The sequence below is a fragment of the Gobius niger genome (assembly GCF_951799975.1).
Source record: "Gobius niger genome assembly, contig: SCAFFOLD_54, whole genome shotgun sequence".
Classification (NCBI taxonomy): Eukaryota; Metazoa; Chordata; class Actinopteri; order Gobiiformes; family Gobiidae; genus Gobius; species Gobius niger.
In genome coordinates this window covers 213,764-235,000 of record NW_027639121.1, presented here as the reverse complement: position 1 = coordinate 235,000, position 21,237 = coordinate 213,764, and the positions used below count along the sequence as shown (strand labels likewise).

Sequence of the window (21,237 nt, the reverse complement as noted above, 5' to 3'; positions counted from 1 at the left end):
TTTTAAATCAATTTTGTGTCACATTTTTGTCATTTTTTTGTCACATTTAGTTTGTTTATGTTTGTTTATCTTCAGGAGCGTAAGAGGATGGAGCTGCAGATGTTCATGTGTTTTTTTTCCAGAAGCTTTTGGATCGGGCTAAAGCCAAACTGCAGAAAATGAGCTCGGTTCAGGTGGGAGTTAAGGGGTTAAACCAATCCAGCTGTTGTACAAAGCAGCTGTTAAGATACTTGATCAAAACCCCAGTCTCTTCACATATTTGCTCTAATGAACAAATATACATGACCAGGCCCCGCCTCCTCTTCGGGAATTTATAAAAAAAAAAGAAATGGTGAGGCCAACACTCGGTCAGCAGTCAGGGGGGGGAACAGCAGTCAGGGGGGGCTGTGAGGTAGAGGTAGGTAGAGAACACTCGACCCATGACCGACGTCTCATTTAAGAGACAACTGAAAGAACCAACAAAGGTGTGACCTTTAACCCCTTAACTCCCACCTGAACCGAGCACATTTTCTCCAGTTTGGCTTTACCCCAATCCAAAAGCTTCTGGAAAAATAGCAACAAAACTGAGACAAAAAAAATGATGGAAATGTGACAAAAAAGTGAGAAAACATTGAGAAAAAAGTGACGAAAAATGGATGAAAAAGTGGCAAAAATGTCACAAGAAATTGAAAAAATGACAAAAATTTAGCAAAAAAAAAAAGATAAAAATTTTATTAAAAAATGACCAAAAAATGACAAAAATTTGATAAAAATTTGACAAAAAATGACAAAAAATTTGACTAAAAATGACAAAAAAAATGACAAAAATGTGACAAAAATGTGACAAAAAAATTACTAAAAAATTACAAAAAAATGACAAAAATGTGACAAAAAAATTACAAAAATTTAGCAAAAAAAAAGATAAAAATTTAATTAAAAAAAATGACAAAAATGTGATAAAAATTTGACAAAAAATGACAAAAAAAGACAAAAATGTGACAAAAAAATTACAAAAATTTAGCAAAAAAAAGATAAAAAATTGATTAAAAAAATGACAAAAAAATGAAGCAAAAAATGACAAAAATGTGATAAAAAATTGACAAAAAATGACAAAAAAATGACAAAAAAATGACAAAAAATGGCAAAAAAATGTGACAAAAAAAATGACAAAGGCAGGAGCATATTTTTAAACACTTGCAGGTACAGGTGTGTGAGTGGGCGGGACAAGGGGAGTGGCCTATGAAAGAGACACACTTTATATAGTGTGTAGTGTGTTGTCCTTGCCTGTTTTGTCTGTAATGTCCTGCCGTGTGTTTTCTCAATGTGTTTTTCCTATAGCCGTTAGCATTAGCCACACAACATCACACATCATGAAGGATCCAGATGTGCTCGTACCGACTCTGCAGCTTCCTCACGGCCTCCTCCTCCTGCCTCGCCCTGCGCTCCTCGTCCAGAGCGCCCTCTAGCTGCTGGTACAGGTCCTCCAGCTCCTTCACCCTCTGCAGGTACGACTGGAGCTCCGACGACTTCTGCGCCATCTCCAGCTCCATCCTCTCACGCTCCTGCAGATAAACAAACATACACACTGCGTTCCAAATTATTATGCAAATTGGATTTTTGTGTCAAAAAGGTAAAAAAAAAAACAATAATAATGAAACTCATGGATGGTATCGTGTCTTGGGGCTCTATGAATCACTGACATTAATCTCAGAGACCTGGGATGATTAGTTTTCAGGTTAAGGTAAAAACTACTGAAAAAGGAGGTTCCACTTTATTATGCAGATCATCATTTTCAAGCAATATGGGAAAGAAAAAGGGACTTTCTGCTGATGAAAAGCGTGAAATAGTTGAATGCCTTGGTCTAGGTATGAAAACCTTCGATATTTCAGTAAAGATTAAGTGTAATCATCGAACTGATCAGAGATTTGTGGATGATTCAGACACTCGGGTTTGTGCAGATAAAGGCACAATATGGACGGTTTCTGCCAGACAAACACATCAGATTAAGAGAACAGATGCTACAAAGCTCTGGAGTCTCCCGAACATGAAGGTGTAGGACCCTCCAGAGGCTGCAGTTGTGCATAAACCTTCTATCCGGCCTCCCCTAAACTGTTCATTGAAGCTGAAGCAGAAACGGCTGCAGTGGCTCAGAAATACATGAGACTCATTTTCAAACAGTCTTGTTCACTGATGAGGCCGTGTGACCCTGGATGGTCAGATGGATGGAGGAGTGGATGGAGGTGAATGGCCACAATGTCCCAACAAGGCTGTGATGTCAGTAAGGAGGGGGCGGAGTCATGGGGAGAGAGCTGGTCGGTCCCTTTAGGATCCCTGACGGTGTGAAAATGACCTCTTTCTGACTGACCACTGTCTTCTATGGTACAAAAAGAAGAGCCGTGTTTTCCCGAACAAAATCCTCTTCATCATGACAACGCACCATGTCCTGCTGTAAAGAAAACCTCTGCATCACTGGCTGCTATGGGCATAAAAGGAGAGAAACTCATGATGTGGACCCCCTCCTCCCCTGACCTCAGCCCTAGTGAGAACAACAAGCAAAACTTCTATGAGGGTGGGAGGCAGTTTTCATCCAAACAGCAGCTCTGAGGCTATTCTAACATCCTGCAAAGAAATCCAAGCAGAAACTGTCCAAAAACTCACACGTTTAATGGATTTAAGAATTTTGAAGCTGCTCAAAGAAGCTCCTGTGGTAAAATATAACTTGACCTGTTACGATGTTTTTGATTGAAATATCTTTTGATTTCAGTAAATATGACCTCCTAATGCTACAGATTCAACAAATGACCATTTTCAGTTAATTACAAGCTTTAAAATGTATTGAAACGATGAGTTGCAGAATCATTTGGAACAGTGGATTTGGAGGTTTTTACTATATTTATTTTTGAACAAAATACTGTTTTCACTGGGAGGTTTTTTCCACCACATTTAAATGATCCTCGACCAGTTACAGACTTTCATTTGAGTTGAAAGTTTAGGAAATCAGAGAAAAATGTCATTTGCAAAGTAATTTGGAACGCAGTGTAAACATCTGCAGCTCCATCCTCTCACACTCCTGATGATATCTGGTGTATCTGGTGTATCTGGTGTACTTGGTGTATCTGGTGTACTTTGTGTACTCGGTGTACTTGGTGTACTCGGTGTACTCGGTGTACTTGGTGTACTGTAGGTGAACATCTGCAGTACCCTCTTCTCTCGCTCCAGGTCGCTCAGGAACTTGTCCTGCAGCTCGGTTTCGGTTTGGACTCGTCGGCGCTCCTCCTCCGCCGCGTTGGCCGCCGCCTCCTCCAGCGCCTGAAAACACGGACACAAAACACGCACGATTACATACATGTCTATTACTATACTATTACTATACTATTACTATACTATTACTATACTATTACTATGACATCATTTTCAGCTGATTTAAAGCCAGTTTATCAAATGTAAACGGCTACACTTGTATAGATCCAGACGCATCTCGTCATAGAAGGGGGCGTGGCTTCGCCGAGGGGGAAAATAGAATCTTTAGAGAAACACAATTTTTCACTCTTTTCAGCCATTTTCTGGTGGAATATCAACTTATTTATCACATAAATAAAGTCAAGTGTAAATCGGGCCCATATGGATATTTTCTCACAGCAGATTGTTCAGTGGAAGTGAAAAAACGGCAGTTGTAGCAAGCGCTAGCTAACCGTTAGCATTAGCCCGATGCTAACATGTAGCATCAAGTTAGCATTCTCTGTTATTTCTGTATGGTTAGTGCTAGATCGTCTGCTCCGGAGGGACAGATGGCTGTGAAAACGTGAGATATCATGACACAAATTAAGGTTAGGGCCAGGGAAATGGTTAACCTCTGAACTCCCGCCTGAACCGAGAGGATGTTTTTCCTCACGTCATCACATTTTTTTTCCAACATTTTTTGTTGGGTATTCAACTCATTTTTGTCATTTTTTTGTCACATTTTGTCACATTTTTGTAATTTTTTCATCATTTTTTTTGTCATTTTTTTGTCATTTATTTATCAATTTCTTGTGACATTTTTGTGACATTTTTGCCACTTTTTCATCAATTTTTCGTCACTTTTTTGTCACATTTCCATCATTGTTTTCGTCTCAGTTTTGTTGCTATTTTCACAGCTTTTTTCCAGAAGCTTTTGGATTGGGGTAAAGCCAAACTGGAGAAAATGTGCTCGGTTCAGGCGGGAGTTAAGGGGTTAACCTTAAGGATTAGGATTATTTGTATTTTTAGACAAACCAACTCATAGATCTATACAACATCACAGCAGACCGTCCCTCCGGAGCAGACGATCTAGCGCTAACCTTTCTGTATTTATGGGCTGTTGAACCACTTTGCTCCTCCCCATGTCTTTGTATCTTTATTTAGCAGAAACTATGTTCATATTTCAGCATTTGTTACAGTAGTTTTTGAATAATTAGAGAAAATATACATTTATTCAAAATTGTTTCCCCCCTTAACTGTTTTCAAACATGACCATATATGGGCGATTCCAGAGATGCCGTCTGTATCTATTATTCAAAAACGACTGTAACAAACGCTGAAATATGGACATAGTTTCTGCTAAATAAAGATACAAAGACATGGGGAGGAGCAAAGTGGTTCAACAGCCCATAAATACATGAATAACGGAGAATGCTAACTAACGGTTAGCTAGCGCTTGCTACAACTGCCGTTTTTTCACTTCTACTGAACAATCTGCTGTGAGAAAATATCCATATGGGCCCGATTTACACCTGACTTTATTTATGTGATAAATAAGTTCATATTCCATCAGAAAATGGCTGAAAAGATTGAAAAATTGTGTTTCTCTAAAGATTCTATTTTCCCCCTCGGCGAAGCCACGCCCCCTTCTATGACGAGCTGCGTCTGTATGTATTGCACTTTACAAGCCTGTGTCACAAGTTCCTCAAAGTACTACATAGTCATTCATTGTCCATTCATCACGTGGCTGTAATGTGTTGTTCATATCCTGAGCCCCCTGCTGGACACGTGTGGAACCTTCTTTTTTCTTTATTTGATGCCCCCTAGTGGCTGGAATGAGCATTCTAGTGATTCTTTAGACATTCATAACTCTGCACAGGACTGGGCTGAGACTCACTTATCTTTTACCTACTCTTGAATCTATGCTCTACAGGGCAGGGGGCCGTATGTTTGACACCCCTGCTGTAGAGACTCGCCGTAGAGACTCACTCATTGTAGAGCACAGGCGTGGAGCTGTGGGAGGATAATGGTGGAGTATAAGGGAGGATAATAGAGGAGGATAATGCGGTCCGTCCAGTCTGCAGAGACGTGTCTTTAAACGGCACAGACTCGTCTCTCTCTCTCAGACAAAGACTCTTTCTGCTCCGAGGCTCCAACACTTTCAGTGAAAACTCCACAGAAACTCCGAGGATCAGCAGCTGAACAGCAGAACGTCTTCCTCCTTTCCACCATTTTACAACCTCAAGACAGAGTTTGACTTTCATGTTTTAAAATGCTGTTTAATGAAATATATCTGAATCCTTTTTTGTCAATTTTTCTTCAATTTTTTCTCAATTTTTATTAAATTTTTTCTCACTTTTTTCTCACTTTTTTCTCACTTTTTTCTCAATTTTTTCTCATTTTTTGTCATTTTTTGAACATTATTTCCTCAATTTTTCTTCAATTTTTTCTCAATTTTTCTTCAATTTTTTTCTCAATTTTTCTTCAATTTTTTCTCACTTTTTTCTCACTTTTTTCCTCAATTTTTTGTCATTTTTTGACATTTTTTGAACATTTTTTCCTCAATTTTTCTTCAATTTTTTCTCACTTTTTTGTAAATTTTTTGTCAATTTTTGTCATTTTTTTGTAAATTTTTTCGTCAATGTTTTCTCACTTTTTTCACATTTTCATCCTTGTTTTCGTCTCAGTTTTGTTGCTATTTTCACACCTTTTTTCCAGAAGTTTTTGGATTGGGGTAAAGCCAAACTGGAGAAAATGTGGTCGGTTCAGGTGGGAGTTAAGGGGTTAATATTGCCTGCCGTTCACAAACTATCCACCAGGGGGTGCTGCGGCGCCCTCAGCACCCTGGGTTCCCACGGCCTTGATCAAATCCCAGTTTTGCTTCTTTAACCTCTTCAACCCGGACTGAACCGAGCGCATTTTGTCCAGTTTGGCTTTACCCGAATCTAAAAGCTTTTTAAAAAGTGAGGAAAAACACAACAAAAATGCGTTACCAGGGGCGGACTGGCCATATGTCCTGTATTCTGGAAGAGCACAGAAGGGCCACCGGCTCTAGGGCCACCGGTCTGGCCTCTCACTTTACCTCACCCTGACCCCCGGGCGTAACCGAGCTTTACCCAAATCTAAAAGCTTAACCTCTTAACTCCCGCCTGAACCCAGAGGATCTTTTTCCTCACGTCATCACTTTTTTTTTTCCATCATTTTTTTTGTTGGGTATTCAACTCATTTTGTTGGTCATTTTTTGGTCATTTTTTAATCAATTTTTTGTCCTTTTTTTGTCCCTTTTTTTTGGTCATTTTTTCGTCTCATTTTTTATCAAATTTTGTAATTTTTTTGTAATTTTTTTGTCTAATTTTCGTCATTTTTTCGTTTAATTTTTGTCATTTTTTGGCCTTTTTTTCGTCTAATTTTTTGTCATTTTTGGTAAACTTTTTATCATTTTTTTATCAAAGTTTTGTCACTTTTTTGTCATTTTTTTGGTAATTTTTTCGTCTAATTTTTGTCATTTTTTCGTCTAATTTTTGTCATTTTTTCGTCTAATTTTTGTCATTTTTTGGCCCTTTTTTCGTCTAATTTTTTGTCATTTTTGGTAAATTTTTTATCAATTTTTTATCAAAGTTTTGTCACTTTTTTGTCATTTTTTTGTCATTTTTTCGTCTAATTTTTGTCATTTTTTCGTTCAATTTTTGTCATTTTTTTTGCCTTTTTTTCGTCTAATTTTTTGTCATTTTTTCGTTTAATTTTTGTCATTTTTCGTCTAATTTTTGTCATTTTTTCGTTTAATTTTTGTCATTTTTCGTCTAATTTTTGTCATTTTTTCGTTTAATTTTTGTCATTTTTTCGTCTAATTTTTCGTCACTTTTTTTCTCACATTTCCATCATTGTTTTCGTCTCAGTTTTGTCGCTTTTTTCACACCTTTTTTCCAGAAGCTTTTGGATTGGGGTAAAGCCAAACTGGAGAAACTGTGCTCGGTTCAGGCGGGAGTTAAGGGGTTGAAAGAAAAGCCTCCAAAAACAAAAATGCGCTGGAAAAGCAACAAAAAAGTGACAAAAACGTGACGACAAAGCGATGAATTCACGCTAATTTGGGCGAGGCTGACCAGAGTCCAGGGCTGTTTTTCGGTCCCAGTCCGGCCCTGGGCGTTACTCTGGCCTGTAGGCGGTGACCTCAGATTTGGGTAAGGCTGAACATTGCATAATAATGACACAGACACAGTGGAAACGCTCCGTCCCGCTCTTTTGTCTGCGTGTCTTTCAGAGCCGCTGGTGTGTGATGATGATGATGGAGGTTAATGAGGAACCGGTCGATCCAGTTTCAGAGGAATGTTCTCCGACCGGAACCTCAGCCCAAAATAACCTCCACACCAGGGGAAACCCAGGACCGACCGGGAAGTACACGGGTTAAACTGTCACTTCAGGCTGATACTCAAACACAAACTTTCACCTGGAAACTAAAGCAGCGCCTGATCTTCACACTGAGACTGAATCACTGCTTCACTCAGAGGGAGTTTGGATCTTTGAATAAACTAGTGAACAAATCTGTAAAACATTTCTCTTTTAGAGCTGAACTCTCTGCCTTCCCTCCCACCCCTCTCCCCCTCCCCCCGCTCCACAATCAAGGATGAGAGAAATATCATTTCAAACCATTCACATGGTTTGACAAATAAAAAAAATCTTGAATTAGCTTCATTAGCCGTGTGGTACCATTAGCCTTATTTGCCTAGCTATGCACCCTGTGTATATTTCTCCCGTCTTTAGCCGCTGCTGTCTCGTCATTAGCCTCATTAGCCTCATTGGCCTTGTTAGCCTCATTAGCCGCGTGTTAGCATTAGCCCGTACCCTCCTCAGATCCTCCAGTTCTTTCTGCTTGGCCTCATTAGCCTCGTTAGCCTCGTTAGCCTCATTAGCCGTGTGTTAGCATTAGCCCGTACCCTCCTCAGATCCTCCAGTTCCCTCTGCTTAGCCTCATTAGCCTCGTTAGCCTCATTAGCCGTGTGTTAGCATTAGCCCGTACCCTCCTCAGATCCTCCAGTTCTTTCTGCTTGGCCTCATTAGCCTCGTTAGCCTCGTTAGCCTCATTAGCCGTGTGCTAGCATTAGCCCGTACCCTCCTCAGATCCTCCAGTTCCCTCTGCTTCGCCTCATTAGCCTCATTAGCCTCGTTAGCCTCATTAGCCGTGTGCTAGCATTAGCCCGTACCCTCCTCAGATCCTCCAGTTCCCTCTGCTTGGCCTCATTAGCCTCATTAGCCGTGTGTTAGCATTAGCCCGTACCCTCCTCAGATCCTCCAGTTCCCTCTGCTTGGCCTCATTAGCCTCGTTAGCCTCATTAGCCGCGTGTTAGCATTAGCCCGTACCCTCCTCAGATCCTCCAGTTCCCTCTGCTTGGCCTCATTAGCCTCATTAGCCTCATTAGCCTCGTGTTAGCATTAGCCCGTACCCTCCTCAGATCCTCCAGTTCCCTCTGCTTGGCCCACATTAGCCTCATTAGCCTTGTTAGCCTCATTAGCCGTGTGCTAGCATTAGCCTGTACCCTCCTCAGATCCTCCAGTTCCCTCTGCTTGGCCTCATTAGCCTCGTTAGCCTCATTAGCCGTGTGTTAGCATTAGCCCGTACCCTCCTCAGATCCTCCAGTTCCCTCTGCTTGGCCTCATTAGCCTCATTAGCCTCATTAGCCTCGTTAGCCTCATTAGCCGTGTGTTAGCATTAGCCCGTACCCTCCTCAGATCCTCCAGTTCCCTCTGCTTGGCCTCATTAGCCTCATTAGCCTCGTTAGCCTCGTTAGCCTCATTAGCCGTGTGTTAGCATTAGCCCGTACCCTCCTCAGATCCTCCAGTTCCTTCTGCTTTGCCTCATTAGCCTCATTAGCCTCGTTAGCCTCATTAGCCGCGTGTTAGCATTAGCCCGTACCCTCCTCAGATCCTCCAGTTCCCTCTGCTTGGCCCACATTAGCCTCATTAGCCTTGTTAGCCTCATTAGCCGTGTGCTAGCATTAGCCCGTACCCTCCTCAGATCCTCCAGTTCCCTCTGCTTGGCCCACATTAGCCTCATTAGCCTTGTTAGCCTCATTAGCCTCGTGTTAGCATTAGCCCGTACCCTCCTCAGATCCTCCAGTTCCCTCTGCTTGGCCTCATTAGCCTCGTTAGCCTCATTAGCCTCGTTAGCCTCATTAGCCGTGTGTTAGCATCAGCCCGTACCCTCCTCAGATCCTCCAGTTCGTTCTGCTTCGCCTCGTTGGCCGTGGTTAGCTCGCTCATCCTCAGCTCCAGCTCCATCTGCTCGGCCTGGAGCCTCATCCTCTGCTCGCGGCGCTTCTGCCGAGCTTCTCTGTGCGGCGCCGGCCTGCGCTGGCGGAGCAGCGACGCCACCATCTGGATCGCTACCAAACCAAAACACAACAAAATGAGGCGCACAGAAGGAGCAGGGGAAGCGTCTGGGGAGAGGGAGGCGCACCTTGGATCCACTCCTGTTTCTTCTTCTTGTCCGAAGCGCTGATCTCGAAACTTTTCTGAGACGACTTCACCAGAAACAGACACTTCTTCCCATCTTTGTCCGGCAGCGACTGGAAACACCAAGGAGAGCCTCATTAGCCTCATTAGCCTCATTAGCCTCATTAGCCATGTGTTACCATTAGCCTCATTAGCCTCATTAGCCTCATTAGCCTCATTAGCATAATTAGTCTCATTGGCCTTATTTGCATAATTAGCCTCATTATCCTCATTAGCATAATTAGCCTCATTAGTCTAATTGGCCTTATTAGCATAATTAGCCTCATTAGCATCATTAGCATCATTAGCCTCATTAGCCATGTGTTACCATTAGCCTCAATAGCCTCATTAGCCATGTGTTACCATTAGCCTCATTAGCCTCACTAGCTATGTGTTACCATTAGCCTCATTAACCTCATTAGCCTCACTAGCTATGTGTTACCATTAGCCTCATTAGCCTCATTAGCCTCATTAGCCATGTGTTACCATTAGCCTCATTAGCCTCAATAGCCATGTGTTGCTATAAGCCTCATTAGCCATGTGTTGCTATTAGCCTCATTAGCCTCATTAGCTGTGTGTTACTATTAGCCTCATTAGCCATGTGTTACCATTAGCCTCATTAGCCGTGTGTTGCCATTAGTCTCAATAGCCATGTGTTACCATTAGCCTCATTAGCCTCATTAGCCGTGTGTTACCATTAGCCTCATTAGCCTCATTAGCCGTGTGTTGCCATTAGTCTCAATAGCCATGTGTTACCATTAGCCTCATTAGTCTCAATAGCCATGTGTTACCATTAGCCTCATTAGCCTCATTAGCCGTGTGTTACCATTAGCCTCATTAGCCTCATTAGCCATGTGTTGCCATTAGTCTCAATAGCCATGTGTTACCATTAGCCTCATTAGCCTCACTAGCCGCGTGTTACTATTAGTCTCATTAGCCTCATTAGCCTCATTAGCCATGTGTTACTATTAGCCTCATTAGCCTCACTAGCCATGTGTTACCATTAGCCTCATTAGCCGTGTGTTACTATTAGCCTCATTAGCCTCACTAGCCATGTGTTATTAGCCTGGTTAGCCTCATTAATCTTGTTGGCTTTCTAAGCCCTGCAGAAGAAATACTACAACTACTTCAGAGGAAATACTACAACTACTTCAGAGGAAATACTACAACTACTTCAGAGGAAATACTACAACTACTGCAGAAAAAGTACAAGTACGTGTTGTACCTCGACGAAGCAGTTCCCGTCCAGGGGGATGTCTCCTTTCTTGTCCTGTTGATCTTCTCCAGTGAAGTAGGAAACGCAGTCGGGCTTCAGCACGAACCAGCGCTCCGTCCAGTTCTTTCGCTTGTGTCCCTTTTTCTGCATGAAGCCCTGGACCACCGAGAGCCCAGAGAAGGTCATCATCAGGACCACCGAGAGCCCAGAGAAGGTCATTGTCAGGACCACCAAGAGCCCAGGAGAAGGTCATCGTCAGGACCACCGAGAGCCCAGAGAAGGTCATCGTCATGACCACCGAGAGCCCAGAAGAAGGTCATCGTCAGGACCACCGAGAGCCCAGAAGAAGGTCATCATCAGGACCACCGAGAGCCCGGAGAAGGTCATCGTCAGGACCACCGAGAGCCCGGAGAAGGTCATCGTCAGGACCACCGAGAGCCCAGAGAAGGTCATCGTCAGGACCACCGAGAGCCCAGAGAAGGTCATCGTCAGGACCACCGAGAGCCCGGAGAAGGTCATCATCAGGACCACCGAGAGCCAGGAGAAGGTCATCATCAGGACCACCGAGAGCCAGGAGAAGGTCATCGTCAGGACCACCAAGAGCCCGGAGAAGGTCATCGTCAGGACCACCGAGAGCCCAGGAGAAGGTCATCGTCAGGACCACGAGAGCCCCAGAGAAGGTCAGCGTCAGGACCACCGAGAGCCAGGAGAAGGTCAGCGTCAGGACCACCGAGAGCCAGGAGAAGGTCATCGTCAGGACCACCGAGAGCCAGTAGAAGGTCATCGTCAGGACCACCGAGAGCCAGGAGAAGGTCAGCGTCAGGACCACCGAGAGCCCAGAGAAGGTCATCGTCAGAGAGATGAAGAAACAAAGGGTACGAGGACGTTTAGATCAGAGCCTGATATAAAGTGTTTAATCTTATGTTAAAGATAAAGAAACCACAGAAAAGGACTAAATGCACCTCGACGTACTTTAGTCTGGCGTCGATACGTTCACTTTAAATCAGGTCTGGGTCTTTTTTTCCGATACCTAGTTAGCCTCATTAGCTTCATTAGCCGTGTGTTAACATTAATGTGCTCGGTTCAGGTGGCGGGAACTGGACCGACAGCATCAAAACTTGGATCCAAAGATATGCTAATGCTAGCAGCTAATGCCAAACCTAGCAGCTCATGCTAACAGCTCAAGCTAATGCTAGAAGCTAATGCCAAACCTAGCAGCTAATGCTAACAGCTCATGCTAATGCTAAACCTAACATGCTAATGCTAACAGCTAGTTCTAACGCGAACAGCTAATGCTAAACCTAACAGCTCATGCTAATGCTAGCAGCCAATGCCAAACCTAACAGCTCATGCTAGCAGCTCATGCTAATGCTAAACCTAGCATGCTAATGCTAACAGCTAGTTCTAACGCTGACAGCGAGTGCTAACGCTAATAGCTCATGCTAACAGCTCATGCTAATGCTAGCAGCTCATGCTAACAGCTCATGCTAATGCTAACAGCTAATGCTAAACCTAACAGCTCATGCTAACAGCTCATGCTAATGCTAGCAGCTAATGCCAAACCTAACAGCTAATGCTAACAGCTCATGCTAATGCTAACAGCTAATGCCAACAGCTCATGCTAACAGCTCATGCTAACAGCTCATGCTAACAAGCTCGTGCTAATAAACCTGTGGTACCATGTGGGCGTGGCTCAGTGGTACCTGAGGACCACACAGAACCTGACCTGCTTGAGCACGTCCAGGATGAGCTCCTGGTAGACCTCGCTGATGCCCATGGACAGCGTGTGGCGGTGGATGTTCTTGAAGAGCCCCGCCCCCATGAGCCTCAGCAACTCCCACACGCTGAGCTCCGCCCCCGGCCGCGCCCAGGTGTGGTCCACGCCCTGCTCCACCCACGACCCGCCCATGGCCTCGCAGAGCTTGTGCAGCAGGTACTCCATCTGCAACACAAAGTACTTTTACTACAGTACTCCATCTGCAACACACTTTTACTACAGTACTCCATCTGCAACACAAAGTACTTTTACTACAGTACTCCATCTGCAACACAAAGTACTTTTACTACAGTACTCCATCTGCAACACACTTTTACTACAGTACTCCATCTGCAACACAAAGTACTTTTACTAGAGTACTCCATCTGCAACACACTTTTACTACAGTACTCCATCTGCAACACAAAGTACTTTTACTACAGTACTCCATCTGCAACACACTTTTACTACAGTACTCCATCTGCAACACACTTTTACTACAGTACTCCATCTGCAACACAAAGTACTTTTACTAGAGTACTCCATCTGCAACACACTTTTACTACAGTACTCCATCTGCAACACAAAGTACTTTTACTGCAGTACTCCATCTGCAACACAAAGTACTTTTACTACAGTACTCCATCTGCAACACACTTTTACTACAGTACTCCATCTGCAACACACTTTTACTACAGTACTCCATCTGCAACACAAAGTACTTTTACTACAGTACTCCATCTGCAACACACTTTTACTACAGTACTCCATCTGCAACACAAAGTACTTTTACTGCAGTACTCCATCTGCAACACACTTTTACTACAGTACTCCATCTGCAACACACTTTTACTGCAGTACTCCATCTGCAACACAAAGTACTTTTACTACAGTACTCCATCTGCAACACAAAGTACCTTTACTACAGTACTCCATCTGCAACACAAAGTACCTTTACTACAGTACTCCATCTGCAACACAAAGTACTTTTACTACAGTACTGACCGAGATGACGCTGTAATCCAAATATGGTCATTTCCTGTGGGACAGTTTGGAAAAGTTTTTTAAAAGTTTGGGAATTAAGAAAAAAGGAAAATTGGAAACTGTTTCCTCACACGTGGATCCAGTCCCTTCCCATTTGCTTACATACAAGTCAAGCTAACAGCGGATGCTAATGCTAACAGCTAATGCTAAACCCAACAGCTCATGCTAATGCTAACAGCTAATGCTAAACCTAACAGCTCATGCTTATGCGAACAGCTAATGCCAAACCTAGCATTTGGCATGCTAACAGCTCATGCTAATGCTAAACCTAACATGCTAATGCTACCAGCTAGTGCTAACGCTAACAGCTAGTGCTAACAGCTCATGCTAACAGCTCATGCTAACAGCTAATGCCAACAGCTCATGCTAACAGCACATGCTAACAGCTCGTGATAATGCTAGCAGCTCATGCTAACAGCTCATGCTAACAGCTCATGCTAACAGCTCATGCTAACAGCTCATGCTTATGCTAACATCTGCCAAACCTAACATGCTAATGCTAACAGCCACTGCTAACGCTAACAGCCAGTGCTAACGCTAACAGCTCATGCAAACGCTAACAGCTCATGCTAATGCTAACAGCTAATGCCAACAGCTCATGCTAACAGCACATGCTAACAGCTCGTGCTAATGCTAACAGCTAATGCCAACAGCTCATGCTAACAGCACATGCTAACAGCTCATGCTAATGCTAACAGCTCATGCTAACAGCTCATGCTAATAGAAGTAAAAAGGAGAATCCTAACATATGCAGACAGTTAACAAGTCCGGGAACCTTTTAGAGTCCGTTAGCATTAGCCTGCTCAATGTATTTTACCCATACCCGTTAGCATTAGCCTGCTCAATGTATTTTCCCCATAGCCGTTAGCATTAGCCTCAAACATCGCAAACAATAGTGTTCAGCTGTTGTGCAGAAGTTTCTGTCAAAGTCATTTAGATACAAAATTATAAATCACAGAAATGCCTGAAGCTCGGAGTTTCTTCCTACAAATGCACATTTTGAATTAGTTCATGGAATAAACTTCAGAAAGAAGTCAAAGCGTCAGGAACTCTCCTGGCTTTAAAGAAACATTTAGCTCTGTTATAGGTGAGGAAAACACTTAAATAAATGTCTTTGCTTTATAAACTTTGGAAACGTCGCTTCATAATGACTTCATGCATCGCAGACGTTCCGTGACAAAAGAGCCCGAGGAGATTCTGGACAGAAAACATCTGTAATAAATATATAGGAAGTGATGTCCACTGGAAGCTAGCAGATAGCATTAGCATGGCGCTAACGCTAGCTTCACAGTTAGCATTGTCCGTTATCGATGTGTTTCTGGGCCGGTGAACCATGTGCGAGTCTCTTGTTTTCCCCTTTTTTCCGCTGGCAGATTCGAACACGACCGTATTGCTGGGTCGCAGGCGACATCACAGCGTTTTAAAGGCCAACACTATTGTATGGAGGAAAAATGATTCTGTTTTTGAGGGTATTTTTAGTCTTGTACAGAGAGATCATGGACCCAGTGACTGATATTAATGATCATTTTTGTAATTACATACATTTTCTTTTGAGCTATGCTGTTAATAGGATAAACTGGCTCCTCCCCCACTGGGCCCATAGATACAGACGGCATCTCGTCATAGAAGGGGGCGTGGCTTCGCCGAGGGGGAAAATAGAATCTTCAGAGAAACACAATTTTCCCTCTTTTTAGCCGTTTTCTGGTGGAATATGAACTTATTTATCACATAAATAAAGTCAAGTGTAAATCGGGCCCATATGGATATTTTCTCACAGCAGATTGTTCAGTAGAAGTGAAAAAACAGCAGTTGTAGCAAGCGCTAGCTAACTGTTAGCATTAGCCAGATGCTAGCATGTAGCATGAAGTTAGCATTCTCCGTTATTCATGTATTTATGGGCTGTTGAACCACTTTGCTCCTCCCCATGTCTTTGTTTCTTTATTTAGTATAAACTATATTCATAATTCAGCTTTTGTTAAAGTAGTTTTTGAATAATTAGACAAAGTTTAGATTTTTTCAAAATTGTTTTCCCCCTTAACTGTTTTCAAAAATGACCATATATGGGCGATTCCAGAGATGCCGTCTGTATCTATCATCATCATGACATCATCACATTCTAGAACCTGCAACCCAGTAATGCGGGCATTCCGGGGCTCTGTCCGGATTACGTCATAGAAGTGAATCTGTTACCGTGGCAACAGGTCCAACCCCCTGCTTGGTTTCTTAGCCACGTCAGGACAAATCGGTCACTTCGAAAGCATTTGCGATACGTCACGGTCACGTTTATCCTCACAGCGACTTAACCTGCATTTAGCGTCGATAAAACCGCCAAAACACGAGCGTTTATCCGTCAGAACACACGTATTTCACCGCTAATACTTGTAAACTTGCACCGTTTGCGAAATGGAAACGAGAAGGAACAGTGTCGGCGCAGAAAGAGTGGTCAGGCAGAAGAAAGGTTCATCTGAAGATCTGGAGAAGATCCACAGACCTGCGTCAGCGCGAGATCGAGGCAAAGACAGACGACTGACGGTCAAACAGAAGTCAGGGCTCGCGAACGAAGACGATCTACAGGAACCCTTGTCTGAGGCGTTCACAGATACTCCAGCCTCGAGCACCCCACTGCGGAGATTCAGCTCCAGGTCACACGAGTCACGCTCTTCAGACTCTTCAGACTCTTCACACTCTTCCAGGCTGAACCGGAGGACTGTTCTCAAAGCCAGACGGAACAGAAGTCCTTCCCCGAGCAGCGGAGAGTCCGAGCGTGAGACCTCGCCTCGGACCTCCTCCACACCGCTCTCCAGGATCAAGCGGAGGTTTGGAAAAGCATCAGAGCGCTCCTCTCCTGGAAACGCCGTCGATAAACCGTATCCGAAAACCGCCGCCCATCCGTCTCGCCCAGAGAAAGACCAGTTCTTCCACGCCGTCGCTTCGATCCCAGAACCTGGCGCCTCCACAGACCGGACGAGGAAGTTCGCGTCCCAGGAGATGGTTCTGGAAGATATAGAGTCATCGCCCGAGTCGTGGGAATCTGGACATGACCAAACACTGCCGGGGTCCGACTCCAAGGACGACAAAGGCATTGACTGGGACACAGAATATCAGAGCGATTTTGAGGAACCGGAGGAAATGAGCGACGACGAAGGAAGGATTCCAGAAGATGATGCTGAAAACAACCCTCAAACGGACTCTTTCTTGGACACAGAATATCACAGTGACGATGACGTGACGGAGAACATATACATGGAGGAGGTTTACGAGAGAGCACAAGATGGCCGTGTTCTCCCAGAGCCGAACACAGCGAGAACCTCAGAGGAACCAGAGGAAATCAGCGACAATGAAGGGAGGATTTCAGAAGATGATGCTGAAAACAACCCTCAAACGGACTCTTTCTTGGACACAGAATATCACAGTGACGATGACGTGACGGAGAACATATACATGGAGGAGGTTTACGAGAGAGCACAAGATGGCCGTGTTCTCCCAGAGCCGAACACAGCGAGAACCTCAGAGGAACCAGAGGAAATCAGCGACGATGAAGGGAGGATTTCAGAAGATGATGATGAAAGTTCACTTCTAATCAGCAAAACACCACCATTAATCTTAAAAGTCAACCCTCTACTGTCTCCAAACACTCAAACAGATGAAGAGTCTTTCTGGGACACAGAATATCACAGTGACGATGACACGACGGAGAACATATACATGGAGGACGTTTACGAGACAGCAGAAGATGTTCTCCCAGAGCCAAACACAGAGAGAACCTCTGAGCTCGAAGAGGAACTAGAGGAAGTTAGCGACGATGAAGGGAGGATTTCAGAAGATGAAAATTCGCTGCCGATCAACAGAGCGGCATCACTGAGCTTAATCTCCAGTCCTCTGCCATCTTCTGGACTTCAGCGCGATGAAGGCTCTGACTGCGACTCTGATCTGTTAAGTGAAGAGGAGGACGTTTACGAGAGAGAACACGATGACCTTGTTCTCCCAAACACAGCGAGAACCTCAGAGCTCGAAGAGGAACCAGAGGAAATGAATCCGATCAACAGAGCGGCATCACTGAGCTCAATCTCCAGTCCTCTGCCATCTTCTGGACTTCAGCGCGATGAAGGTTCTGACTGCGACTCTGATCTGCAAATGGAGGACGTTTACGAGAGAGCACACGATGAGCCAGACTCTGAACTGTCAGGGATGAAGGAAAGGGAGAGCTGGGAGGAGGTGGAACTGACCTCCATGGAGGATCTGACCCTGTCCTCGGACACGGCCTCAGACGACCTGGAGTCTGTGGCTTCGCTCACGCCGGACCAGAGGAACGCGAGGAAAGTTCAGGACGTTTTCCGTGCGTATAAACGCGCCGTTCAGGAGCTGAAGAACAAGAACAGTTTCCTGTCGGACAAAGTGAAGCAGCTGGAAACGGAGAAAGTGGATCTGAGCAACTCTCTGGATGAAGTCAGAGGAATCACACCGGTGCTGCAGATGGAGGTGGATCATCTCAAACACCAGCTGAAGCAGGAGAAGGAAAACCGGCGCCAGGTCACAGCGTCGCACAACGCCACGAAAGACAAGCTCCAGAGGATTAAGGAGCAGAACCAGCTCCAGGTCCGGGAGAAACAGCAGATGGAGGTGACTTTGAGGAGCCGCGAGCTGGAAATGCAGACTCTGGTCGTCAACATGAAGCAGCTGGAGGAGGAGCACGGCGAGACGAAGGAGCTGCTGGCTCAGGAGCGCAGTGCACGGGCGCTCCAGGACGAGATGTTCCACAAGCAGCAGGAGGAGAACGGTCACCTCCTGAAGAAGACATCCACACTACGAAAGCAGATCCGGAGTCTGAAGGCAGAGCACGATCGCCTCCAGGCCAACAGCAGCCTCAAAGAAATCCTCCTTCTCGAGGAGAACCAGACTCTGAAGGAGCAGCTGCAAAACGCCGAGAGAGAAGCCAAGGCCAACAGCGACGCCACCTGTGGACGGCAGCTGAGGGAGCTCCGGTCTGAGCTGGACCTCATGACCAGCCGCATTGAGAAGGAGAAGAAAACCCGGGAGACGCTGGAGCGCGAGGCGGAGTCGTCTCGCGCTCGTGCGGCAGCAGCTGCACAGGAGGTCGAGCGGTGGACGACAGCGAAAGCCGACGCAGAGAAGAGTCTGCAGCGAGAGCAGGAGAAAACCAGACGCCTGAAAGACCGAGTCAGAGCCGACAGCGCCCGCCATCGAGAAGAAGTGAGCGCCCTCTCCCTGAAACTGTCCAACGCCGAGTTTGAGAACAACCGCTCGAAAAATGACCAGCAGCGAGTCAAACTGCTGCTCACGGAGAAGGAGCTGCAGGTCAAAGGTCTGGAGGAGACTTTGCAGAGGCTGGAGACCACACAGTCCACCGTGGAGAAAGATCTGAAGCTGCAGCACGAGAGGCTGAAGAGAAAAGCCCTGCAGATCAGAGAGCAGAAACACGACGCAGAAGCTCGTCTGAACCAGGAGACGAACAGAACCTCTGAGCTGCAGAAGGAGCTGGACGGGCTGACTCTCCAGCGCCGCCAGCTGGAGAAGGACAGCGGCGATCTGCGAGAGGAGCTGTCGTCTGTGAGGCGCTCGGAGCAGAGGCGTCTGGACGAGCTGCAGGAGCTCAGGAGGCAGATGGACCTCGCACAGAGAGAGCACCTCCTGACCGAGGAACGGACCAGGAACGAGCTCCAGCACAAACTGGAGCTGAACCTTCTCCTCCAGACCCAGGCGGCCTCTCAGAAAGCCAAAGACCAGATCGACGCCAACAACGCGGCGTGCCTGAGGTCCCGGCTGGAGCAGAGGGTCCGGGAGCTGGAGAGCGAGGTGTCCCGGGGCAGATCCTCCACGCCGGACGACCTCAGCCAACAAGACGGCGTCCGAGCGGAGCTGGACACGTACAAGAGCATGTACTCCGAGGAGAACCTGCTGCGCAAAGCCCTGGAAGCCAAGCTGGAGCGAACCAACGCCGCTCACCCACCACACCGGGAATCTGGACGCTTCTCCGGGTTTGGGTCTGGCCTGAGCGACTCCGGGGTGGACTATCGCGCCAGGATGCAGAGCGAGCTGGACAGGGCCATCACGAAGGAGCTGAGCTGCTCCACCGTCCACGTGAGCTCCTCCAGGCCAGCGCTGGACACCGCCAGCCTCGCCACGCAGCAGTACCTGGACCAGCTCCGGAGGAACTACCTGATCTGAGCCGCTCCCAAACACGGAGAGTGGGTGGGAAGGAGTAGATGTATTTATATAAGCTCTCAGTCGTTCAGAAGGTTTTCAAGTCGTCTTCTGTGCTCAGTGGAGTCTCGAACTTCGTCAGCGAAAAGTAAAGATCTGCTCAGCTCGTGGTCTAGATAAAGACCAAAGGGGAGGGGTTGGGGTCGGCCCGGCTCCTCCCCTTTGGTCTTTATCTAGGCTGCGAGCTGAACAGAACTTTACTTTTCGCTGACGAAGCCTTTTGGATGAGGCGAAACGTTCGAGACTCCACTGAGAACAGAAGACGACTTGAAAACCTTCATTGAAAACAGAGGAATGAGCAGATTCTGATGGATCCAGATGTTCTCAGCCGTCGTCCACGCTGAGGCTTCGGTCACAGCCTGGTCAGAATCCCGGTCTTCCACAGGGACTTCTCCGTTCGTCTCTCTGCGGGAGAACTCTTGACTCGAGCTGGTTCGGAATCCGACGGAACAGACGAAGCATTTCTGCGACTGATCAGAATCACAGAAATGCTTTTGGCTCCGTCACATCGCAAACCAGCTCGAGTCAAGAGTTCTCCCCCAGACAGAGGACGGAGAAGTCCCTGTGGAAGACCGGGATTCTGACCAGGCTGTGACCGAAACCTCCATGTGGACGACGGCTGAGAACATCTGGATCCATCAGAATCGTGATGTGAGAGCTAGTGTGTGTTAAGGTTTTGTTTATTATTATTATGTTTTCTGTTCTATTCTTGGACATATCTGGAGGACCCCCATGGAAACGAGGTGATTCATGTCTTGGGGCTGACCCTCCAACAAAATGTTCATCAATAAATAAATAAAGTGATGATAAAACTAACGCCTAGAGGAAAATATAGACACTTATTGTAGTTATTGTATCTTGATTTAAGGCGATACATATTTTCCGAAAGCCCGACAGGAGCAGGAGGAGACGTTTCCCTGGAAGTTCACTCACGCCGCCAGACTGAACTTCCCCGTCCGTATTTAACCCTCCGGGCGTCGGGGCGAGTCCGGTGTTTGCTCAAGGGTACGGAGGAAGTGAGCCGCTTCCTGTTTCAGCATCGGCCTTTATTCGAAACGGGGAAACGCACGGAGACAGAACGAGTCAGGAGCGAGACGACCGTGACTCACGAGGAGGAGGGAGGGGGGGTGCAGATAATGTTAACACCATGATTCCCACCTGAACCGAGCACATTTTCTACAGCTTTACCCCAATCCAAGAGCTTCTGGGAAAAAGGTGAGAAAATAGCGACATGACTGAGACGAAAACAAGGATGAAAATGTGAAAAAAGTGACAAAAAAGGGACATTGGCAAAAATTGATGAAAAAGTAGCAAA

The 21,237-nt window shown here is 45.7% G+C and overlaps 1 protein-coding gene across 1 annotated transcript in view; it reads right to left on the bottom strand.

The window, feature by feature from the left end:
* Positions 1–21,237, bottom strand: part of swap70b (switching B cell complex subunit SWAP70b) — a gene marked incomplete at its 3' end in the record, with an annotated part of 54,878 nt that overhangs the window by 13,153 nt on the left and 20,488 nt on the right. Inside the window, exons 4-9 of the mRNA XM_079583310.1 lie at positions 12,627–12,842; positions 10,910–11,056; positions 9,650–9,758; positions 9,394–9,575; positions 3,181–3,288; positions 1,375–1,541 (exon numbers count right to left, since the gene is read on the bottom strand). Coding sequence (XP_079439436.1) covers positions 1,375–1,541; positions 3,181–3,288; positions 9,394–9,575; positions 9,650–9,758; positions 10,910–11,056; positions 12,627–12,842 — 929 coding nt within the window. The remainder of the gene's footprint in view (positions 1–1,374; positions 1,542–3,180; positions 3,289–9,393; positions 9,576–9,649; positions 9,759–10,909; positions 11,057–12,626; positions 12,843–21,237) is intronic.